The sequence below is a fragment of the Erinaceus europaeus genome, chromosome 10 (genome assembly GCF_950295315.1).
Source record: "Erinaceus europaeus chromosome 10, mEriEur2.1, whole genome shotgun sequence".
NCBI classification, from domain to species: domain Eukaryota; kingdom Metazoa; phylum Chordata; class Mammalia; order Eulipotyphla; family Erinaceidae; genus Erinaceus; species Erinaceus europaeus.
The window spans coordinates 29,223,396-29,247,377 of record NC_080171.1 but is presented as its reverse complement, the minus strand read 5'-3'; the positions used below and the strand labels follow the sequence as shown (position 1 = coordinate 29,247,377).

Here is a 23,982-nt window from a genome sequence, read left to right as displayed (position 1 = left end):
ATGTACTTGAGAAGACTAAACATGTTCTACTTAAGTAATTTCCTTCCTTTAATCCTAGTTTATTAAACAAAATGAGAGACAGGAGAGAGAAAGCAGTTACTAAGTGTCTGCAGGACAATAGGACAATAGCCACTTTTTGTTGTTGTTTTGTCATCACCAGGGCTTCACCTCCAGGCTGAGTTTTTCAAATGGAAAAAAAAGAAACTGCCAGAGGGGAAGACATCACAGCACTGAAGCTTCCGCTAATGCAGAGGGGGTCGGGCTTGAGCCTGAATGACAAGTGTGGCAAAGCAGACACACTATTCAGGTAAGCTACGGTGTTTTGTACCCACAGCCAAATTAAGGAGCCTACACGTAGTCTTTCAGTATTTTTCACCAGAACTCCCTGCAACCAGGTTTTCCCCCCCTCAATCCAAAGAGAAGAGCTTGCAAATTCATCACTGACCTATATTGCCAAATCCAATGCTTAATTCTAGTCTACACAGTGCTAGTGTGAAGGACTTTGCACAAAGGCACGTTTCTTTGTCTTTCTTTGTTAGGATTCTTAGACCTAACTCTCTCATTCCTTTTTCCCATTATAGTTTCCTATCCCCACACCCCCATTTTTTTTTTTTTTTTTTTTAGAGACATTCACTGCCTAGGTGGATCTTGCTCAGACCCAGGATACAAATACTATTTGTACACTGGTAATGCTCAAATTTATACCCCTAACCTGGACCTCACTCTCAGTGCCATGATCATATATATTCATGTAGCTACTTGCATTCCTAACAGATCTATTTAACTGAATCCTCCCTTTCCCAAAAGCTTTTTTTCTGAGTCTTTCTCAGCACAGGAAAGTTGGGCTCCAATCTAATTGCTCAGGTCAAACATCATAGCATCATCTATGATTCATTTGCTATTATATTTTATATATGTTGGCAAATGATGACACTAATTTAAACATCATTCAGGAGACCAGCCTTCACCTCAGCTACCACTATTACCCCAATCTAAGTTATTATCTTTGCCTGAACTACAGAGGTTCTTTCTTGATTTGAGTTTCCTCACTTGCAGCCATAATGAATCTTTGAAATGGGAATTCAGATAATACCATTCATTGGCTCAAAATCCTCCAATAGCCGACCAACTAACTTAAGGAAAAAACAAAAACAACTTACTACTACTATTTAAAGGAGCTTCATTCATGATTCAGAACCATCTGCCTTCTGATTTCTACCTGCTCCACCCCCCTATCAGCACTTAGGAACTCTGTAGGGGAGACAGCATGATTATGCAAAGATATTCTCATGAATCACGCTCACAAGTACCAGGTTTAATCCCCTCCACCATTATAAACTAGAACTGAGCAGTGCTGGGGGAGAGTGTGTGGAAAACCTCTTAGTACTACTACTGTCATGGTCTAACTGATTTCTCTTTGATTTGTTCCTTTAATTCTGTGCTTATATGTTACTTTATAGAGAGGCTGCTTCTCTGGCTAATATTTCCTCCACCACCCCCGCCTTTTGTTTTATATATTTTTAACCCCCACCACCACATGAAGTACAATTTATCTTTACTGACAAGGGTGCAAGTTAAATATAAGAAAAGGCTTTTCTTGTTCACTACTGTGTCTTCAGGGTTTGGGTCAAAGCACTGCACTTGGTGGAGGGAGTGGGGAGGGAGCTGATAAAAATGATGAATAAGTAAGTGATGTAGCTGAGACACAGCAGAGTTCAGGCCACCAGTCACTCCTTACTTTCATGCATGTAAATAATCTCCGTAAGGAGAATACCTTGCTGACAAGACAAACAAAAAATGGGGTAGGAACAAATAGTTAGACTATTGTTCCTACTTAGGGATAGTTTAAGAATCACCTAGAATAATTAAAAAAAAAAAACAAAAAAAACAAACCAGGCCCAAACTTAATCCCTCAGGCGCCTGATTTAGAAAATGAAGATGGGGAGCATCTGTCTCTTTAAGTTCCTGATGTGTAATTCCCATTAAAGCCAGTTATTCAGAGGAAACATCTCAAAGGCATGTGGTAAACTATGCAGTAGATGAAACAACACACATTTTTTTTAAACCCACATACCTGACTGGGGACTCAAAAATATAGTTGTTTTTTGTTTCTTTTTGTCTTCATGTAAAAGCACTGCCTAAAAAAATGAAATAGACTGGTTTATAAAATCGAAAAGGATAACATCCAAAAACAGCCTTAAAACTGTAACCATTTCCAAGGAATGCTGAAATTAGGCATCTGGGCAACAAAACATAACGAGTCATGTTAATAAAAAAGATATATGCAAGAGTCCTTCAAGCACACCCTGCCATAAGGGGCATAGCAAACCTTCACAAGGTGCTAAAGGCAGAGGAAGGAGCCAGGAGGATTAGCCAGAAGATAGGAGGCAGGACTTGGCACAGAGCTGCTAGCACTAACTGCTGAATAGGTAGATGACCAGAGGACTTCCTGCTCAGGTCTGAGCTAGGTTTACCTGAACAAGTGGGCCAGTTGGTCTCACAGGACTAGGTGAAGGAGGAGATCCAAATACACAATCTGATTTAGACATCCCTGAGAAAGAAAGCAGTACTTTTTGTTCCTAATTTAAACTGAAGGCAGTCTTGGTTATCAAACACTCACAGAAAGACTTTGTGTTGATGACAGACACTCCACTTAGTAAACAGGATGAGCAAAATAACATGTTGAAAGAAACAAAAGGGAACAGCATACATTCCAGACAGAAAGAATTAGCTAGTTATTTTTAATTGCTATTGGAGGGATTTTACCATATCTGAACCCAACTTTTTCTTCTAGTTTTAAAATACTATGACTACTTAATTTGGTGTATAAATATAGCATTCTGAAGAAATCAAGATTCTAGATGCAAGCTTTCCATTAAGTGATGACACACAGCCCCATTCCCTAGGAAAATCTGTCTCTGATTTGCTGTTTTCCCCACACCTCATCAGAATCACTCCTCTATTTTACTTACTTATTTATTTTTGCCTCCAGGGTTATTACTGGGGCTTGGTGCCAGCACTATGAATCCACTGCTCTTGGAAGTCATTTTTTTCCATTTTTTTTAAAAAATAGGATAGGACAGAGAAAAATTGAGAGAAGAGGGGAAGATAGAGAGGGGGAGAGAAAGATAGACACCTGTAGACCTGCTTCACCATTTGTAAAGCACTTCCTGGCCCCCTACATGTGGGGAGCCAGGGGCTCAAACCTGGATCTTTGTGCAGGTCCCTGCACTTTGTACTATGTGTGCTTAACCTAGTGTGCTACTGCCCTGACCCCTAACTCCTCTATTTTAGAAGCTTAGTGAACACATTTGCAACTAGCCAGAGTTAAGCCCACCAAAATAGGGGTACACAGGGCATTCCTCTTGATGACAATGTGCTTCATGCTATTAGTGAACCCTGATCATGAATTCTTCTGAAGGGTAGTGTATGAAAATATTTTTGTCAAAACGTTGCATCAGATTCTATTGATAATGTCTACAGTTTCCTCATCTATAAACTTGGGGTATGAATTTAAGGGGCCTGTGGTGAAAGGTGAAAATTAGGTGAGGTTATCAAAGTAAAATTGTTAAAACAGTGCTTGATCAATAAGACATTCTCAATAGATAGTCACTATTGCTATTTTAATTTTTCAATATATATTCCTTTTATAACAGAAAATAATCTAATTCTGGTTATGTCCAATGTTAGAGCAAAACAAATCTTCTGAGTTTGCACTAAAGAACTCTGAGTTCTCTAGAAGTAGGGTATGACAAATTGCAGACAAAGCAGTAGCTTCCATAAACTTTGAAGTATCATTTTAAAACCAGTGCTAGTAATTTAAAAATATATTTCTTTCTTTCAATACAAAGCTCCTGTTTTATTTTTTTTAAAAAAAGGAATGGTGATCTAAAAATTTATTTTAAAAAAAGAGACTTGATATTGCTGATATGATAGTAAAGTGGAAGAGGTATTAGCGTTCCATGAACAATGATTAAGATTGTCAGCAGTACTGACCTTTTTTTTTTTGGGGGGGGGAGGGGTTGTCTACAAACTATACTTGAGAACACGAGTAAGGTTACTACTATTGAAAATTACTTCCCAGGTTTTTTTTTTTTCTTTCTATGCTTATCAAATTTCATTGCTTTGTTGTTGTTTTGAGTAACAAAGTGAGTGTTTAAGTTGCCTTGTAAATCACTTATTCCACATACATAACATATCCTTACTGTTACTAATGAATTCAAAGATAAAAAAGTGCCCATAGTGGACACTTCACCCATTTACTTGAAAAGGCCAAGTTTGATCTAACAACTCAGAGGGGGAAGATTTGTGGATGATTCTGAAGTACTGCCAGTATGTCTCTTCATCAAAAGAAGTATCAAATATTAAAATTATAAAATCCAAAGAGAAAATCTTTTATAAGTCTCCTCTGCAGTTAAGAGTCACTTTGAACTGTATCTTATTTCTTTCCAGTCCCTTTTCAAGGCATGTGCATATTTAAAGCAATACTTAAGAGGCTTGCCTGTGTGGACAGCCTGGTATTCCCATAATGTGGTTAATGATGCCCTTCCACATGTCAGGCAGTGCTTTGATTTCAGAAGTGCACACTGACTGAGTAGCAAAGCTTAACATATTCCGGTTACTTGGGTCAGATTTTTTAGGTGCTGCAAATGACCAGGCTTTCATTTAACTTACAGTCTTAGAAAAGTCAACCGAATGACTTTCACAAGCATCTGGGGGAGAAGCTTAGGATTTCACTCTCTTAAAAGTCTTTTTTTTTGGAATTGTTAAATAAATACAAAGAAAATAGTGGAGAACTCTAAAAAAGAGCTTTCCCTTGAGACGTGAGTGCAAACATCAAGGTGTGATTGGTGTCCGTACCTGGAGAGCCTTTAAACTGGGGACATTCCTTTTTAATGTGCCCTTCTCTTCCACAAATAAAACAACGTTTTTCTCTTAAGTCTTTGTCTTCTTGTCTCTTCCATTTTTCTATAGGTGGTCTTAGCATTTTCTCACGCCCCAGGTCCATAGCTGCCCTCACTGGCTTGGCTTTCTGTGGTGTGCACTGCATGGGTTTATCTTCTCTTGGGGACACTTCCCTTTCTGTGTACTTGTTTTGCATTTCTTTGTCCTCTTTGCTTCTTTTCTCTTTATTCTCAGGGTATCTTTGGTTCGGAGTATCTTCTTGATCTCGCCGTCGTCTCACTCTGTGGGAGTAGATATGACACTGGTAGGAAAAGGCTACATTTTAAACAGAAAACTAGCAAAATAGTTAAGACAACTCCAGGTTTAGGAAATAATCAGAAACAGAAGATATCAGACAGGATGAACAGGAATTTAAGTTCATCTTCTCCACTAAGAAGCAACTTCAGTAGAGCATAGGACTTGCATACATGAAGTCCTGAGTTTAATCCCCATCATCACATATTTAGAGCAGAGTGGTGCTCTAGTTTCACTTTCTTATGTTAAAAGATATCAATAATAAAGGGAAAAAAAGGTTACTTCAGAGTTTGCAAGCATAGTTTTTCATTTTCTTTTTTGCAATTGTTATAAACCTATAAAACTTATTTTTTGCAATTAGTGTGACTCCTTGACTTAGTACCTACTTTGGAACTGATATAAAGAAACAAATTGTTGATAGAGAGACACACACTACAGCATTAGAGCTTCTCCTGTTGCCTTGGTACTCCCATGTGATGTTGGAACTGCTCTTATTTTTTAATTTTTAAAAATTTTAATATTTATTTATTTTCCCTTTTGTTGCCCTTTTTTATTGTTGTAGTTATTACTGTTGTTATTGATAGGACAATATGTTGTTGTTGGATAGGACAGAGAGAAATGGAGAGAGGAGGGGAAGACAGAGAGGGGGAGAGAAAGATAGACACCTGCAGACCTGCTTAGCTGTGAAGCGACTGCCTGTGAAGCAACACCCCTACAGGTGGGGAGCCAGGGGGTCGAACCAGCATGCTTACGCCAGTCCTTGCACTTCACATCGTGTGCTCTTAGTGCTGTGTGTGCTTAACCTGTTGCACTATCACCCGACTCCCTGGAACTGCTCTTATGCTTTAAACTTATGATACATACATGGCAAGGCATGTGCCCTACCTAGTGAGCTATCACTTGGCGCTCTCAATCATTTCTTCCTTGTCTAATATACTCACATTTGAACGAAATTTAAGAAAGTACTAAGAGCCTCAAATTCCAGATGACAGCTCTTTTTTAAATTTATTTATTCCCTTTTGTTGCCCTTGTTGTTTCATTGTTGTAGTTATTGATGTCGTTGTTGTTGGATAGGACAAAGAGAAATGGAGAGGGGGGGAGAGAAAGACACCTGCAGACCTGCTTCACCGTCTGTGCAGCAACTCCCCTGCAGGGAGTTGGGGGCTTGAACTAGGATCCTTATGCCAGTTCTTGTGCTTCACGCCACCTGTGCTTAACCTGCTGCGCTACCTCCTGACTCCCTATGACAGCTCTTTTTACATAGGTTTTAAAATGAGATTAACTGTCCAGTGAAAAACACCACTACCATTCAAGGCAATGTATCTCAAGCAAGCAGCCAACCTAAAACAGACCTCCCACTGCCTTCCAAGGAGCATCACCAGAAGAAAGCAGGGTGACTTCACTGTAAAGCAATTATTAAAGCTAACCTGTATGTAAAAAGGGGGTGCTGTGCACTAGTACGTTGGCAATCTGAACCCCAAATGTGGTATATCCCAGTTACCATTGCACAGTAGAAGTGATGGAGTGAAGGGACTCATTTTACATTTCATTCATAAAAATGATTCTGAACTTCTCACTACTCTAAAGGGGACAGGTTTAGTTTCGTCTCTTCTTACTCGATTCCTGTTGGAGAGACTGATGACAAAAATGATTGAGTAGGGGAGCTGGGCGGTAGCACAGCAGGTTAAGCACAGGTGGCGCAAAGCACAAGGACTGGCGTTAAGGATCCCGGTTCCAGCCCCCAGCTCTCCCCCCTGCAGGGGAGTCGCTTCACAGGCGGTGAAGCAGATATGCAGGTGTCTATCTTTCTCTCCTCCTCTCTGTCTTCCCTCCTCTCTCCATTTCTCTCTGTCCTATCCAACAACGAATGACATCAACAATAATAATAACCACAACAAGGCTACAACAAGGGCAACAAAAGGGGGAAAAATGGCATCCAGGAACAGTGGATTCATGGTACAGGCATTAAGCCCCAGCAATAACCCTGGAGGCAAAAAAAAAAAAAAAGTAGGGGCTGGGGAGATAAAATAATGGTTATGCAAATGACTCCCTGCTTGAAGCTCCAAGATCACGGCTTCAATCCTCAGTACCATCATCAGCCAGAGCTGAATATTGCTCTGATTAAAAACAGAAATAAAATAATTCAATTAAAGTGCAGAATAGGAAAACAAAAGCAAAACCAGCCCTGTTTAACATGTACTCACTTTCTCCTCATGGGACAGTCCTTCATGAAGTGTCCGATTTTTCCACAGATTCGGCAACACCTGTCATTTGGAGCTAGCTCCCCTTCAGTTAGCACCTCGGGGTCAAAAAAGTACTCCTGCAAGGAGATAAATACATGAAACATCTGAACTATTAATGTGAGACACAGACACACACACACACACACACACACACTTACACTTATGTGTCAGTGTTAGCATTTTAATTTATTTTCAGCAGGACCTCATGTCTGTGTGATTCCACTTCTCCCAGCAGACTTCTCCCGAATTCCCACTAATAAAGGGTAAAAATCAGAAAGGAGATATACCACAGCACTGCTTCACCACTCATGAAGCTTCTCTGCATGATGCCCCATGTTGTGGGCAGGGGCTTGAACCCAGGCCCTTGAATATGGTAAAATGTGTGTACTATACCAGGTGAGCCATTCTTTTTAATAATAACTATTTATATTGTTCAAATCCAAAAATATGAAATCATTAAGAAGTGTAATTTAGGATAGCTTATCGAAATTCATTTTTGTTGAAATCTTTCATCATGTAGAGTAGTTTAGCGCTAACCATAGTTCTTTTTAAAAGTTTATTTCTAAATTAGAACATTACATATCCCTAAGAGTAAGCTTCTCTAGGTCTTGAGAGAGAACTCAAGCTAGTTATAAAGGTTTTACTTTCTCAGAAAATGAAGACTAAAGCCTACTGAATTGAGAAGTGTTATTTGCATGTCACAGACTGTAAAGAAAAGTAAGTTATATGTTGTTGTTACTGAAGGAAAGTATCAGGAGAGAATTATCAGAACTCCAGACTCTTTGCTACTGAAATTAAGGTGAGAACCAGCAGTCTTGCCATTCACTGGGAACTTGTAGAAACACAGAATACTGGGCCCCATCCCAGACCTCCTGAATCTGAGACTGCATTTTAACAAGAAACCCAGCTTCAAAAACACTGATGCAGATGGCAGCATCTACAATGCCATGGCAATACTTAGCAAAAACTAGATGTCAGATGTAATTAGATGTTAAATATGCCTATACACTCATACACTTAGGGTTCTCTTATAATATTTTTTAAAGATTTATTTTTGTTTTAATTTTAAAAAATATTTATTCCCTTTTGTTGCCCTTGTTGTTTTTTATTGTTGTTGTAGTTATTATTGTGGTTGTTATTGATGTTGTCATTGTTGGGTAGGACAGAGCGAAAGGGAAGACAGAAAGGGGAAGAGAAAGATAGACACCTTCAGACCAGCTTCACCGCTTGTGAAGTGACTCCCGTTGCAGATGAGGAGCCGGGGACTTGAACCGGGATCCTTACAGCCGGTCCTTACGCTTCACACCATGTGCACTTAACCCGCTGCGCTACTGCCCAACTCCCCAAGATTTCTTTTTTAATATTTAACTTATTATTAGATAGAGACAAACAAATTTAGAGGGGAGGGGGAATTTGAGAGGGAAAGGGACAGAGAGACTCCTGCAGCCCTGTTTCACCACTTGTAAAGCTTTTCCCCTACAGGTAGGGACCGGGGTCTTGAACATGGGTCCTTGCACACTGTAATGTGTTCACTTATTTTTTTACTGCCACCAGGGTTATCACTGGGGCTCAGTGCCAGCACTATGAATCCACTGCTCCCAACAGTGTTTTTTCTTCCTTTTCATATTATATATATATATATATATTATCTGATAGCAAAGGGAAAAATTCAGAGGGGAGACAGAGGAGACAGAGAAACACATGCAGATCTGCCTTAGGGCTTGTGAAGCTTCCCTCCAGCAAGGGCTTGAATCCAGGTCCTTGAGCATGGTAACTTGTGATCTCAACCGGGTGTGCTACCACCTGGCGCCCTAAAAATATTTATTTTTATGGGAGAGACCAAAGCATTGCTCAGCGCTGGCTTATGATGGTACTAGGGACTGAACCTAGCACTTCAGGCAAGCAAACTCTGTGCTTTAACATGCTGTTTTCTCCCCAGTCCCATTTATGGATCATTTGGAAAGTCTTTATTAAAATGAGTGGCAGGGGAAATAGCTCAGCTGGTAGAGCACAGGACTCGCATGTCTGAGACTCCTGGTTCAATTCCCAGTTTCACAAGCACTGGAGTGGTACTGATTTCTCTTTTTCTATCTTTCACACATGAATCTATCTCATATGAAATAAATGAGTAAATTAAATGCAGGGTAAGAGCAGGACATAGTTTCATAGTTTTTAGTAGGTAGAGCACACACCTTACTATGTGTAAGACTCTGGGTTAAATCCTGGCACCACATGAGAGCAGCATGGAAAACTCCATGGATAATGGAAAGGTACTTTGCTCCACCTGACTCCCATACTTTGAAAAGGAGGGGAAAATCAGGCTGGGGATGTGGTTTGGTGGTTATGTGTATATGTATAACATCAAATTCAATTTCTAGCACTACATTAAAAAACTGTTTATAACTACAAGTTTGTTTTCACTGGTATAGCCCCAAAGGACAAGGAACACATACACTCCCTGTCTCCTAGACCCATTAAAAAATTACTCTTTGAGTAGATGGGGAAAAAAAAACAAAAACATTTCATGCTTGTGGCTCTAAGGCTCCAGGTTCAATCCCTAGCACTACCATAAGCCAGTGCTCTGGTCTGTTTCTCTCTGTATCCCTCTTTCATTAAAAATAAATAAATAATGCATATATATATATATTTATTTAAATCTAGACTTCATATGAGGAGATGGGGAAGTCCTTAGATATCTACAAGTGGGGCTTAGGAGAGCTGAGTATAGAATTGAATGCTGGTGGCATAGCAGTGCTCCTACATGTATTACTACTGAAAAAACAGAAGCACCAAAATTATAATTTTCTCACCAAACCCCATTTCTATTCTTCTGATGAATGGCCTCAAAACAGGGACCATTTAAAATCTTTTTTTTTTTTTTTTTGCTACCAGGGTTATTGCTGATGCTAGGTGCCTGTATTATGAATACACACTTCCAACAGCCTTCTCCCCACTCCCCTTTTTTCTTTTTGATAGAATAGAGATAAAATGAGGTGGGGGAGGGAAAAAGAGAGAAACAGAGAAACATGTGGGTTGGGGAGACAGCATAATGGCTATGCAAAAAGACTGTCATGGGACCAGGCGGTTGCACACCTGGTAAAGTGCACACATTACAGTGCACAAGGACCCAGGTTCAAGTCCCTGGTCCCCACCTGCAGGGGGAAAGCTAGTGGTGAAGCAGGGCTGTAGGTGTCTTTCTGTCTCTCTCCCTCTCTATCTCCACCTCCCCTCTCAATTTCTCTGTCTCCAACCAATAATAAATAAATAAAAATGTTTTTTTTTAAAAAAAGACTTTCATGCCTGAGACATCAAATGTCCCTGGTTCAATCCCCAACACTACCATAAACCAGACCTGAGCAGTGCTTTGCTAAAAAGAAAAAGGAAAAAAAAAAAAGAAAGAAAAAAAGAAACACCTGCACTACTTGCTTAATATTTGTGAAACGTGGGAAGCAGGGGCTCAATCCCTGATCCTTATGCGTGGTAATCACTGTTTAATCAGGTGTGCCCCCGACTTAAGAACTTTTAAAGAAATTATTTTATTTTATATAGCAGTTGTTTATCTTAGCTAGACTCAAGCTTAGCTATATACAAAGTAAGTACTTAGTAAAAGCTTTTGGAACTAGTTTTTGGTATTCCTAACAGACCCTTACCATTTTTGAGGGGTAGTCCTTTGGAAATCCTTTGACTGGGATGCCAAATACTCTTCTACCATTAATAAATGCTTTCATTATAAAATTTGTCACTAAGGGGGGGAAAAAAAAAGTAAGGAACCAATTAGGTGAATTAAAAAAAAAAAAGGACTATTAAAATTCATATGCAAAGTAGCTTACTTTTTCTCGATAGTCCAGCTCCAAGATTATGATTCAAATCAAAGGGATCTGGTAAAGAAAGATAAGAACAACAAAAAAGATAATCAAATAGAAATTGCCAACATTATTCATATAGTAAATGAGATCCATATAAAAAGAACAAAGTGTTGTAAACTTTACCACTAGAAAAATACTAAAGCTTTTTTTTTTTGCCTCAAGGTTATTGCTGGGGCTCAGTACCTGCACCATGAATACACTGCTCCTGGAGGCCTCCCCCCCCTTTTGTTGCCCTTGTTGTGGTTATTATTGTTGTTGTTGATGTCGTTCGTTGTTGGATAGGACAGAGAGAAATGGAGAGAGGAGGGGAAGACAGAGAGGGGGAGAGAAAGATAGACACCTACAGACCTGCTTCACCACCTGTGAAGCGACTCCCCTGCGGGGGGGGGGGGGGGAGCCCGGGCTCAAACCGTGATCCTTACTCTGGTCCTTGCACTTTGTGTCACATGTGCTTAACCCGCTGCGCTACCGCCCAACCCCCTTTTTAGCTTTTTAAAATTTTTTTTATTACTGAGCTTCAAGTCTGTAGTACTAATATATACTCTAAATAAAATGCACAATTTTATCAAATGTGTATCAGAAGAGAAGCTATTACTTTATATTTGAATCCTTATGAAGTTCTTCATATAATAAGGAATTGTTTCAGTAAAACAGTCTGAAGAGGACACATCCTGATATCATATAATAATGCTAGTTTTAATGCTAACATGTAGGGGTATCAAGTACATTTAAAATTTTTGTTTTCACTAGGACTTAACTGCTCCATGCAGACTATTTTAGATAGATAGACAGACAGACAGATAAAGAGATAACAGCACTCAAGCTTCCTTTAACATGGCAGGAGATGGACTCAAATGGAGGTCACACACAACAAAGCAGGTACACTATCCAAGTGAGCTACTTTACCAGTTCTATTTAAAGCTTTTCAAAGATTACTTTAAAAAAAATTTTTTTTATATTTATTTTATTTTTTCCCTTTTGTTGCCCTTGTTGTTTTACTGTTGTAGTTATTATTGTTGTTGTTGGATAGGACAGAGAGAAATGGAGAGAGGGAGAGGAAGACAGAGAGGAGGAGAGAAAGACAGACACCTGCAGACCTGTTTCACCACCTGTGAAGCCACTCCCCTGCAGGTGGGGAGCCGGGGTTCGAACCAGGATCCTTATGCCGGTCTTTGTGCTTTGCGCCACCTGCGCTTAGCCCGCTGTACTACAGCCCGACTCCCTCAAAGATTACTTTATGAGATAATTCATAGTGGGTATCATAACATGCAAAAAGCATGTGCCTTGCCCGTGAGTGGCATGTCAGTGGTTATTTGGACTATTTGTTATTTGTAGTAAACTCTTATATAAGAAATCCCATATGATTTAAACATTTATACTCAAATGTCTTAGATGATTAGATATGTAGTGTTCTGAAATGTTATGTACTAGATGAATCAGAAAATGCTAGAAATAATGGGAAAAGATGTGAAATCTGAATAAAGTGTTTTGTGAAATAGGGGTTAGCACCATTTTAAAATCGTGTATTTTACATATTTTATATACCCTACTGGAGGAAGCCTGAGTGTTGTTATCTTTTCATCTATCTATCTATCTATCTATCTAGTCTGCATGGACCAGCTAAGTCGCAGTGACAATAAAAAGTTTTAAATGTATTTGCTACTCCTACATGTTAGCATTAAAACTAGCATTACATATGATATTACTTCTATAAATCTGCACACATAATATTTAACCATTTAAGTATAGAGTGCAGGGAGGTGACTGAGAGTAGAGGGCAGGTCTTGGATGCACAAGACTGTGGGTTTGCTCCTGGTGCTACAGATGCTAGAGAAAGCAATGTTATGGTTCTCTTTTCAAGAGACACTCTTCAAAGCATCACCTAGAAGACTTTAATAGTTATTACTTGGGAGTCGGGCTGTAGCGCAGCGGGCTAAGCGCAGGTGGCGCAAAGCACAAGGACCGGCATAAAGATCCCGGTTCCAACCCCGGCTCCCCACCTGCAGGGGAGTCCCTTCACAGGTGGTGAAGCAGGTCTGCAGGTGTCTATCTTTCTCTCCTCCTCTCTGTCTTCCCCTCCCTCTCTCCATTTCTCTCTGTCCTATCCAACAATGACAACAACAATAATAACTACAACAATAAAACAACAAGGGCAACAAAAGGGAATAAATAAATAAAATAAAATAAATATAAAAAAAAAGTTATTACTTGTATTGAAGCTGGCTTATCTCTATTGTGACCCTATTTAGTGTCTAACTATTAACAGTAAAAAATTCATCAGAGGATATAAGGCTTTTAGATTTATGATAAGCCCTCAGAAGGCATCAATTACTTAAAAAAAAAAAAAATCAGTCTTTAGCCTGGAAACAGTCATGTACCTAATGCAGACATTAGTGGAATGAATCTGCAGCTCAGGCTGCCCTAAGAGTGAAGAACAGGGAGTCAGGCGGTAGCGCAGTGGGTTAAGCCCACGTGACGCAAAGCACAAGGACCGGAATAAGGATATCCCAGTTCGAACCCCCGATTCCCACCTGCAGGGGAGTCGCTTCTCAAGTGGTGAAGCAGGTCTGCAGGTGTCAATATTTCTCTCCCTGTCTCTGTCTTCCCCGTCTCTATCCATTTCTCTCTGTCCTATCCAACAATGACATCAATAACAACTACAACAATAAAACAACAAGGGCAACAAAAGGGAATAAATAAATTTTTTTTTAAAAAAAAAAGGAGTGAAGAACAATGACTCTAAGGCAGGGTAGATAGCATTAATAGTTATGAAAACAGACTCATGCCCAAGGCTCCAAGGTCCCGGGTTCAATTTCCTTTACCACCAAAAGCCACAGCTTAGCAGTGCTCTGGTAAAAGAAGCAACTAAACAAAACCCTGTTGTTCAGACTATAAATAGTATTCAACTTAAGGATAACCTTTTGATTGTACCTTCAATAACAATGTATTTTGAGGTCCACTGTTTCTTAAAAGTTGTAAGGAGACTTTTTCTCCTGATGCTAATAACGTGTTCTTTAAAATCAAATTCTTCTGTATAGAACCGGAGAAGTCCCAGCCACAGTTGCCCAACAGATTCTGTATTTTTTCCAAATTCTGGCCAATAGGTGGGCTAGAAATAGAACAGGGAATATCATGCTCTAGAGTAAAGTGTTAAAATTAGTGTTCATTTATATCATAGGGAGTAAATTTGGGCTTATTCCTAATTAACTAGAATTTAAATAATATAAATAAAATAATAGTTATATGACTTTCCTTTTACATTTTAAATACTATTTACACAAATTGATTGATTAATCTGCACACTAGTGAATTAGAGGTAGGAGAGTACATGGTTTTAAATGTTAAATCTCAGAATAAATGTTAGTGAAAGAATTTGGAAATAAAGTTTTAGAGCTGTGGTGATGTTAGCAGATCTTTGTAGCTTTAAGAAATTCTTTCCAGACTCTATACAAAATTATAGAACAAACATTTGTTCATTTGGAATAAACTTAACTATAAACTTAACTATCATTTAGAACTATTAGGCATTACAAATATCCTGGATATACTACTTAAAAACTCAGTTGGTTCAATAAAAATGCTTTCAATTTCAAAGGAACACCTGTCTATGTTACATGTTTACTGATATAAGTACATACAGTGATAACTGTTTACTATCTACACTAAAGCATATAGTTAGTTTTTAGTCAAGGATGTTTAAAAAAAAAGTCTTTATATTCTTAAAATACGTACCAGTTCATCTATTTGATCAAAAAAATAAATATTCCAGCCATCAACAAATATTTCAGGTTTCTTTTCACCTTTGTACATCTGAAATTAATTTTTAAACTATTAGTATGGATTATAAACTCAATGCATCGATACAATAATTTTTAGGAAAATAGTTGAAAACTTAACTAAAGAACCACAGGGTTTTAAGAGGAGGGAGAGGGATCAAAGATCACCCAGATTTAAGATAAGAAACAGTTTCTTTTACTCGTACCTCTTGAAGGACAGGGATGACTGGCGGATTCCTCTGCTGGAGAAAATATAGCACCATAAGTGTGTATGCATATGACGACAAACTGCCTCGAGATGCATCACCGATATCACACATCTGTTGCAAAGGAAAAGGAGTGACAGATGTACAGTCATCCATGGAGATGTGGTGTTTGAAGTACCTGCTGCTAAATTTGCATCTACTGTCCCCCAAAGTAAGGTGCTTGCTTATATAGGGGACTAATATGAAAATCAGAATATGCCAACAAAACCAGACAAAGCCAATCAAAAGAACATCAAACAAAATGACATACAATAATAAATGTAGGCAGAGGTAGATAGCATAATGAAAGACTCTCATGCCTGAGGCTCTGAAGTCTCAGGTTCAATCCCCTGCACCACCATAAGGCAGAGCTGATCAGTGCTATGGTAATATATCTGCCATAAACAAGATCTAAGATAACAAAAATTTAGCTTTGTCAAGTAGAGCTTTAAAATATACAGATTTATATTTGCAACAAGGTTTGAAGATGCTGTGAAACTTTTTTTTTAAATTTTTTCCCCTTTTGTTGCCCTTGTTGTTTTATTGTTGTTGTAGTTATTACTGTTGTTTGTTATTGATGTCTTGTTGGATAGGACACAGAGAGAAATGGAGACAGAAGGGGAAGACAGAGAGGGAGAGAAAGATAAGACACCTGCAAACCTGCTTCACCGCCTGTGAAGCAACTCCCCTGTAGGTGGGGAGCCGGAGGCTCAAACCAGGATCCTTAACTCTGGTTCTTGTGCTTTACGCCATGTGCGCTTAACTTGCTGTGCTACTGCCCGACCCCCACTGTAAACGTTCTAATCAATCAAATAGTAAGCAAACTCACCTTTGTGAATACTTTCATGGTATAGCACAAGTATTTCACTCTGGGATCAATGGCTGAATAAGCAGACAGGAGTCTTGTATTATGAAGGGCCTGTTAAAAAGGAAATTACACTTGAAGTCTCTGAATGGGTACTAGTTTTAAACTAGAACATTCTGAAAAGGTTTATCATTGGAAATAATTTTTAGACAATGACAAATTGAAATCAGTATCCCCCCCCCACACAAGCTTTATTAACATACTAGATTTTAAGAGTTGAAGTTGAAAACACAGCTCAGTGGTAGAAAATAAGCTTTGCATGTATGAAGTCCCAGGTTGATTCCCAGACACCACCAACAGCAAAAGTGAAAAGATTTATAAGCAAGATCTAATCTTATGACTTCTATGTGGAATATTCTAAGAAGATAATGGCTATTTTTTTCAATTATCTCTAAATGAATATAAAATCCCTCACCCTGGGATGAGCAAGATAACTCACCAAGAGCAAGCCTGCTTTGCTTGGCACTGCCAGCACTGGGGAAAGCTTTGGTGCAGTGTTATCACTTCCTCTCTCTGATTTCCTTCCTTCTCTTCTTCTTCAAAAAAATTTATTTTGGGGGTAGGGCGGTAGCGCAGTGGGTTAAGCTCATGGTGGCGCAAAGCACAAAGACCGGCATAAGGATCCCAGTTCCAGTACCTGGCTCCCCCACCTGTGGGGGAGTCGCTTCACAGGCGGTGAAGCAGGTCTTCAGGTGTCTATCTTTCTCTCCCCCTCTCTGTCTTCCCCTCCTCTCTCCATTTCTCTCTGTCCTATCCAACAACGAACAACATCAACAACAACAATAATAATCATAACAAGGCTACAACAAGGGCAACAAAAGGGGAAAAAAAATTATTTCAGGGGGCCGGATAGTGGCACACCTGGTTGAGTACACACGTTATAGTGCACATGGACCTGGGTTCAAGCCCCTGGACCCCACCTACAGGGGGGAAGCTTCACAAGTGGTGAAGCAGGGCTACAGATGTCTCTCTGTCTCTTTCCCTCTTTACCACCCCCTTCCCTCTTGATTTCTGGCTGTCTCTATTCAAATAAATAAATAAAGATAATTAAATATTTTTTAAAATTTATTTCAGTGGAAGTGTGGGTGAGAAAGGGACAGAGACCAGATACCCTTTTGCATAACCACTATACTATCACCCTGTCCCCCTCTATCTGGAGAGAAAAGCAAATGCACCAGGGGTAATGGTTATGCAGAGACTCTCTCATGTCTGAGGCTCCATAGTCCCAGGTTTGATTCTCTGTACCACCATAAGCCAGAGCTGAACAGTGCTTTAAAAAAAAAAATTGCTGAAGTTACAAAAAAAAAATCAATTAAAAAATAATAATAACAGTAAAGATTCCCAATCCAGTGTTATTTAAATGTAATTCTTAGGTGTAAGAGAGTGAAGCAAACTAAGCAAGAGAAAAAAGACAAACAAAAATCAAGTCAAACAAAAAATGTGCTTGTCACTCAGACCTCATTTTAAATAAATACTGGCATAAAGAAAATGACAAAAATTAAGACATTTGTGCTAAGTTTGCCAACCTCCCCCAGGAACAGAGTCTTAACATTATCAGCTACAACCCAGATCATCTACCTTCTGTACGCCATAAAGAATTTTATTCCATATTCCCAAAGGGATAAAGAATAGGGAAGCTGGGAGTCGGGCGGTAGGTAGCCCAGTGGATTAAGCGCACATGGCACAAAGCACAAGGACTGGAGTAAGGATCCCAGTTCGAGCCCCCGGCTCCCCCCTGCAGGGGAGTTGCTTCACAGACGATGAAGCAGGTCTGCAGGTGTCTTTCTCTTGTCCTGTCTTCCCCTTCTCTCTCCATTTCTCTCTGTCCTATCCAACAACGATGGCATCAACAACAACAACAATAATAACTACAACAACAATAAAAGACAAGGGCAACAAAAGGTAAAAAAAAAAAGAATAGGGAAGCTTAAGGGGTTGGGGGGTGGTGCACCGGGTTAAGTGCACATAGTACAAAGCAAAAGGATGCCAAGAGCCCCTGCTCCCCACCTGAAGGGCGGATCGCTTCATAAGTGGTGAAGCAGGCTTGCAGGTGTCTTTCTCTCTCCCTCTCTATCCTCCCCTCCCCTCCCCTCTCAATTTCTCTCTGTCCTATCCTATAAAAGAAAGGGGGGAAAATGGCCTCTAAGAACAGTGGACTCACAGTGCAAGCTGAGTCCCAGTGATAACCCTGGAGGCAAAAAAAAAAAAAAAAAGGGAAGTTTCCAGTGGAGAGGATGGGACATAGAACTCTGGTGGTGGGAACTGTATGGAATTATACCTGTTATTTATTTATTTATTTATTTTTTTGCCTCCAGGGTTATTGCTGGGGCTCAGTGCCTGCACCATGAATCCACTGCTCCTAGAGGCTATTTTTCCCCCTTTTGTTGCCCTTGTTGTAGCCTTGTTGTGGTTATTATTATTATCATTATTTTTTAATTTCTTTATTGGGGAATAAATGTTTTACATTTGACAGTAAATACAATAGTTTTTACATGCATAATATTCCTCAGTTTCCCATATAACAATACAATCCCCACTAGGTCCTCTGTCATCCTTCTTGGACCTGTATTCTCCCTCCCCCCACCCACCCCAGAGTCTTTTACTTTGGTGCAATACACCAATTCCAGTTCAGGTTCTACTTGTGTTTTTTTTTTTTTCCTGATCTTGTTTTTCAACTTCTGCCTGAGAGTGAGATCATCCCATATTCAACCTTCCGTTTCTGACTTATTTCACTTAACATAAATTTTTCTTTTTTTTTTTTTAACATAAATTTTTCAAGGTCCATCCAAGATCGGCTGAAAACAGTGAAGTCACCATTTTTTACAGCTGAGTAGTATTCCATTGTGTATATATACCACAACTTGCTCAGCCACTCATCTGTTGTTGGGACACCTGGGTTGCTTCCAGGTTTTGGCTATTACAAATTGTGCTGCTAAGAACATATGTGTACACAGATCTTTTTGGATGGATGTGTTGGGTTCCTTAGGATATATCCCCAGGAGAGGAATTGCAGGATCATAGGGTAGGTCCATTTCTAGCCTTCTGAGAGTTCTCCAGACTGTTCTCCACAGAGGTTGGACCAATTGACATTCCCACCAGCAGTGTAGGAGGGTTCCTTTGACCCCACACCCTCTCCAGCATTTGCTGCTGTTACCTTTTCTGATGTATGACATTCTCACAGGAGTGAAGTGGTATCTCATTGTTGTCTTGATTTGTATTTCTCTGACAATCAGAGACTTGGAACATTTTTTTCATGTGTTTCTCAGACTTTTGGATCTCTTCTGTGGTGAATATTCTGTCCAAGTCCTCCCCCCATTTTTGGATGGGGTTATTTGTTGTCTTGTTGAGTTTGGCAAGCTCTTTATATATGTTAGTTATTAAACTCTTGTCTGATGTATGGCATGTAAAGATCTTCTCCCATTCTGTGAGGGGTCTCTTGGTTTGGGTAGTGGTTTCTTTTGCTGTGAAGAAGCTTTTTAATTTGATGTAGTCCCATAGGTTTATACTTGCCTTAGTCTTCTTTGTAATTGGATTCATTTCATTGAAGATGTCTTTAAAATTTATGCAGAAAAGAGTTCTGCCAATATTTTCCTCTAAGTATCTGGTAGTTTGTGGTCTAACATCCAAGTACTTGATCCACTTGGAATTTTTTTTTTTTTTTTAAATATTTATTTATTCCCTTTTGTTGCCCTTATTTTATTGTTGTAGTTATTATTACTGTTATCGTTGATGTCGTCGTTGTTGGATAGGACAGACAGAAATGGAGAGAGGAGGGGAAGACAGAGAGGGGGAGAGAAAGACAGACACCTGCAGACCTGCTTCACCGCCTGTGAAGCGACTCCCCTGCAGATGGGGAGCCGGGGGCTCGAACCGGGATCCTTATGCCGGTCCTTGCGCTTGGCGCCACGTGCGCTTAACCCACTGCGCTACCACCCGACTCCTCCACTTGGAATTTATATTTGTATTTGGTGAAATACAGTGGTTCAGTTTCATTCTTCTGCATGTTTCAACCCATTTTTTCTAACACCATTTGTTGAAGAGACTCTGCTTTCCCCATTTAATAGTCTGGGCCCCTTTGTCAAAGATTAGATGTCCATAGGTGTGGGGGCTCATGGTTATTATTTTTATTGTTGATCCTTACTCTGGTCTGTGTGCTTTGCTTAACCCGCTGAGCCACCTCCCGACCCCCTATAACTGTTATCTTACAATCTTGTTAATCATTATTAAATCACTAATTAAAATTAAAACAAAAAAGAAAATCTGGCACAAGAGCTTCTCCATTCTATATAGATGGTTTGCCTACACCTGGAATTATCCCCTCTTCCTTTTTTCCTGTCGTGTTTATAAGAACCATCAATTTGTATAGCTTTTTGGATTTTTTCCACTTGTTAAGTTCATGAATTCTTTAATAAAGTCAATTACATCTAAGAACTTGGGCAGAATTTTGTTACTTAATATTACTCCTATTAATTTAATTTTTATAATCCCCAGTCTCAGAAAATTGTCAGGTATATAAAACAAATGATAGAATGAAAAGAGGGGCCCGGTGGTGGCACAGCTGATTGAGCGCACATTACAAAGTGCAAGGACCCAGGTTTGAGACCCTTGTCCCCACCTTCAGGGAGAAAGCTTTGCAGGCGTCTCTGTCTCTTTCTCTACCACCGTCTTAACTCTATATTTCTAGCTGTTTCTATCCAATAAATATATAAAGATAATACATTTTTAGGAATAATGAAAAAAGAAAAATTAAGACACATTCCCTTTACCACCAGCCTCAAAACAAGCAGAAAAAAAAAAGCCCTAAAAATCTTACCAGTGTGTTATACAAACTGATATCCACTTCCAATCCACTTCTCAGATGGAAAAACTTTACAATTGGCACCTTTGCAGTTGTGATAGGCAAGATGTTTCTCAGACCTATTATGTATAAACAAGATGTGAAACAGAACATTAAGGCATATGTGCTCTTATATTAATACGCTATTATGAAATGATACCAACTCAATATTGGCTGTTTTGCTGCAATAACTAGAACTAGTCAAAGAATTCTGTTATTACCAACATTTAGGGAGACTTTTTGGAAGATTTACATTTGTTAAATATATTCGTATTTAAAATATTAGAATCAACAAGAAATTACTGGATTGTGTGTTTGTTAGTAGGGCTATTTAAAAAAAATTTATTTATTTATTCATGAGAAAGATAGGAGGGGAGAAAGAACCAGACATCACTCTGGTACATGTGCTGCTGGGGATCGAACTTCTCATGGTTGAGAATCCAAAGCTTTATCCACTGTGCTCCTCCCGGACCAGTATAGCGCTATTCATCTGATAAAAACAACTTGTTGATAAAAACAACAAATGTTGTTGTGTTTTTTTCCATTAGAATTATCACTGGGGCTCAATGTCTCCATGGCTCCACTTTTTTCTTTTTCTTTGACAGAGGGTGAAAGACAAAGAGGAAGATAGAGTAAGCTTCACACCACTTGTGAAGCTTGCCTTGCAGGTGGAGACTTAAACCCAGGAACATCTGCATTCTACCAGATGTTCTACCACCCAGCCCTAGGATTATTATTTTTTATATTTATTTATTTATTTACCCTCTTGTTGCCCTTATTTTTCATTGTTGTTGTAGTTATTATTGTAGTTGTTATTGATGTCGTTGTTGTTGGATAGGTCAGAGAGAAAATGGAGAGAGGAGGGGAAGACAGAGAGGGGGAGAGAAAGACACCTGCAAACCTGCTTCACTGCTTGTGAAGCGACTCCGCTGTAGGTGGGGAGCTGGGGGCTCGAACCGGGATTCTTACACTGGTCCTTGCGTTTTGTGCCACCTGCGCTCAACTCGCTGCACTACTGCCCAACTCCCCCTAGGATTATTTTTAGAAGAGGCTTCCTAATAGAGCATACACATTATCATGTTGAAGGACCCAGGTTTAAGCCCCACCTGCAGGGGGGAGACTTGACAAAGCTTTGCTAAGTAGTGCTACAGGTGTTTCTCACTGTTTATTTCCCTCTCAATTTCTCTAGCTCTATTCAAATTAAAAACAAAACAAAAAACCTATAAAGGTACCTGAGTGTTTTTTGAGAACTCTCGCCAGTTCTTCAATAGTTTTTACACAGTCCAACCCCTGTAACAAAAAGGGAAGATAGATTCTGCTCCCAGTTGTAAATAATGTTTATTAACCATCAGAAAGCAAGTAGAATTTTATTTTAGAAATTCTCTAAAATTAGTTTATAAGTCATATAAAAATTAATTATGATAGTATATGCCAAAATCATTACATATATTGAAGCCCATTTTTCTTAGCTATTAAACTCAGGCTAGATAATTTTGGATTATTTTTTCCCAAATCAGATTACATATACATAAGACAAAGGCCTGAAACTATAAATATAAAAAGATCTTGAACACCAATAGCACCACTAACTTAAAAAGTAGTTTATGGACAACTGTTAAGAACAGAGTAGAGAATCTTTCTTTTTCTCTTTCTCTCCCTCCCTCCCTTCTTTCCTTTCTTTCCCAGAGTCCTGTTTAGCTCTTATTTATGGTAGTGCCAGGGACTGAACCTGGAAAGTCTGGTGCCTCAGGTATGAATATCTGTGGAAAACACTATGCTATTTCTTTGGCCTGGAAATCAGTATACCTTAGATTTTATATCTTTACACAGTACTTAGTATTTTGTAAATGTGTTCAGGTCCAGCAAGTCTGGTAAACCTTTACAGCTTTTTGGAAACAGGTTCCTATTGAAATCATTCAACTCTGCAGTTAGAAAGTAGCAGTCAGCAGTACAGAAATGAACTATGGTTTTGTTCTACTAAAACTGTATTTACAAAAGGGCAACAGGCTAGGTTTAGCCTGAAGGTCAGTTTGACAAGACTACTGATATACATGATCCAAGCTATTGTGCAGTAATCTCCCCTGGCAAGAGGAAGAGAAATTACCACTTCCACATTATCATCTATCAACCAAAGACCACATTTTTAAAAAACGATTTTATTTATTTATTAATGTGATAGATGAGAGAGAGAGACAAGGAGAGGGAGAGGGAGAGGGAGAGGGAGAGGGAGAGGGAGAGAGAGAGAGAGAACGAACCAGATATCACTCTGGTACATGTGCTGCCAAGGACTGAACTTAGAACCTCATACTTTAGAGTCTAGCACTTTATCTTCTGTGCCACCTCCCGTACAACACACACACACACACACACACACACACATTTTTTAAAGATTTTATTTATTTATTAATGAGAAAGAACCAGACATCACTCTGGCACATGTGCTGCTGGAGATGGAACTCAGGACACCATGCTTGAGAGTCCACAGTTTTATCACTGTGCCACCTCCAGGACCACACACATTTTCTTTTTTAAGACCACATGTTTAGGGATGTGATGAAACTAAGTTTGTCTGCAGTACAGGTCTCTGATCTGTCAGTTTAGCACTCTATATCATTATACCACACTGCCTGACAACTAAAGAAGTTTCCAGAAAATATTAGGATACGTAAGTATCCATTTCAGCCTCATGCCCATGCTAACGCAACACTGGGGAGACTGGTCTAACTTTCTCAAGTCCCCAAATGTTACTTTTAAATCCACTCTGTACTCAGTTGGAAAAAAAAAAAAAAGTCTCTTCAATGTACTGCCACAACAAATTATTTTTTGTTTTGTTTTTTTGGATTTACTATTAATGAGCGAGAGAGAGAGAGAGAGAGAGAGAGAACGAGAAAATCTGTGTGGCACATGTGATGGCAAGGACTGAACGGCAGCATCCTTTGCTCTCAAGACCA

At 39.2% G+C, this 23,982-nt stretch overlaps 1 protein-coding gene across 7 annotated transcripts in view; it reads right to left on the bottom strand.

The window, feature by feature from the left end:
• The window catches only part of TUT7 (terminal uridylyl transferase 7), an 82,108-nt gene that overhangs the window by 7,107 nt on the left and 51,019 nt on the right, over positions 1–23,982 (bottom strand). For 5 of the 7 annotated variants that reach the window (XR_009551994.1, XM_060199477.1, XM_060199473.1 and 2 more), the window contains exons 17-28: positions 22,264–22,321; positions 21,008–21,111; positions 16,159–16,248; positions 15,291–15,404; positions 15,041–15,118; positions 14,240–14,417; positions 11,273–11,320; positions 11,093–11,184; positions 7,404–7,519; positions 4,861–5,186; positions 2,475–2,551; positions 2,075–2,138 (exon numbers count right to left, since the gene is read on the bottom strand). Coding sequence is in view for 6 of the 7 variants with exons in the window: in XM_060199477.1 (XP_060055460.1) it covers positions 2,075–2,138; positions 2,475–2,551; positions 4,861–5,186; positions 7,404–7,519; positions 11,093–11,184; positions 11,273–11,320; positions 14,240–14,417; positions 15,041–15,118; positions 15,291–15,404; positions 16,159–16,248; positions 21,008–21,111; positions 22,264–22,321 (1,345 nt within the window). In the remaining variant the exon portion in view is untranslated. The remainder of the gene's footprint in view (positions 1–2,074; positions 2,139–2,474; positions 2,552–4,860; positions 5,187–7,403; positions 7,520–11,092; positions 11,185–11,272; positions 11,321–14,239; positions 14,418–15,040; positions 15,119–15,290; positions 15,405–16,158; positions 16,249–21,007; positions 21,112–22,263; positions 22,322–23,982) is intronic. The other 2 variants (XM_060199478.1, XM_007537878.3) reach the window with 2 other exon arrangements.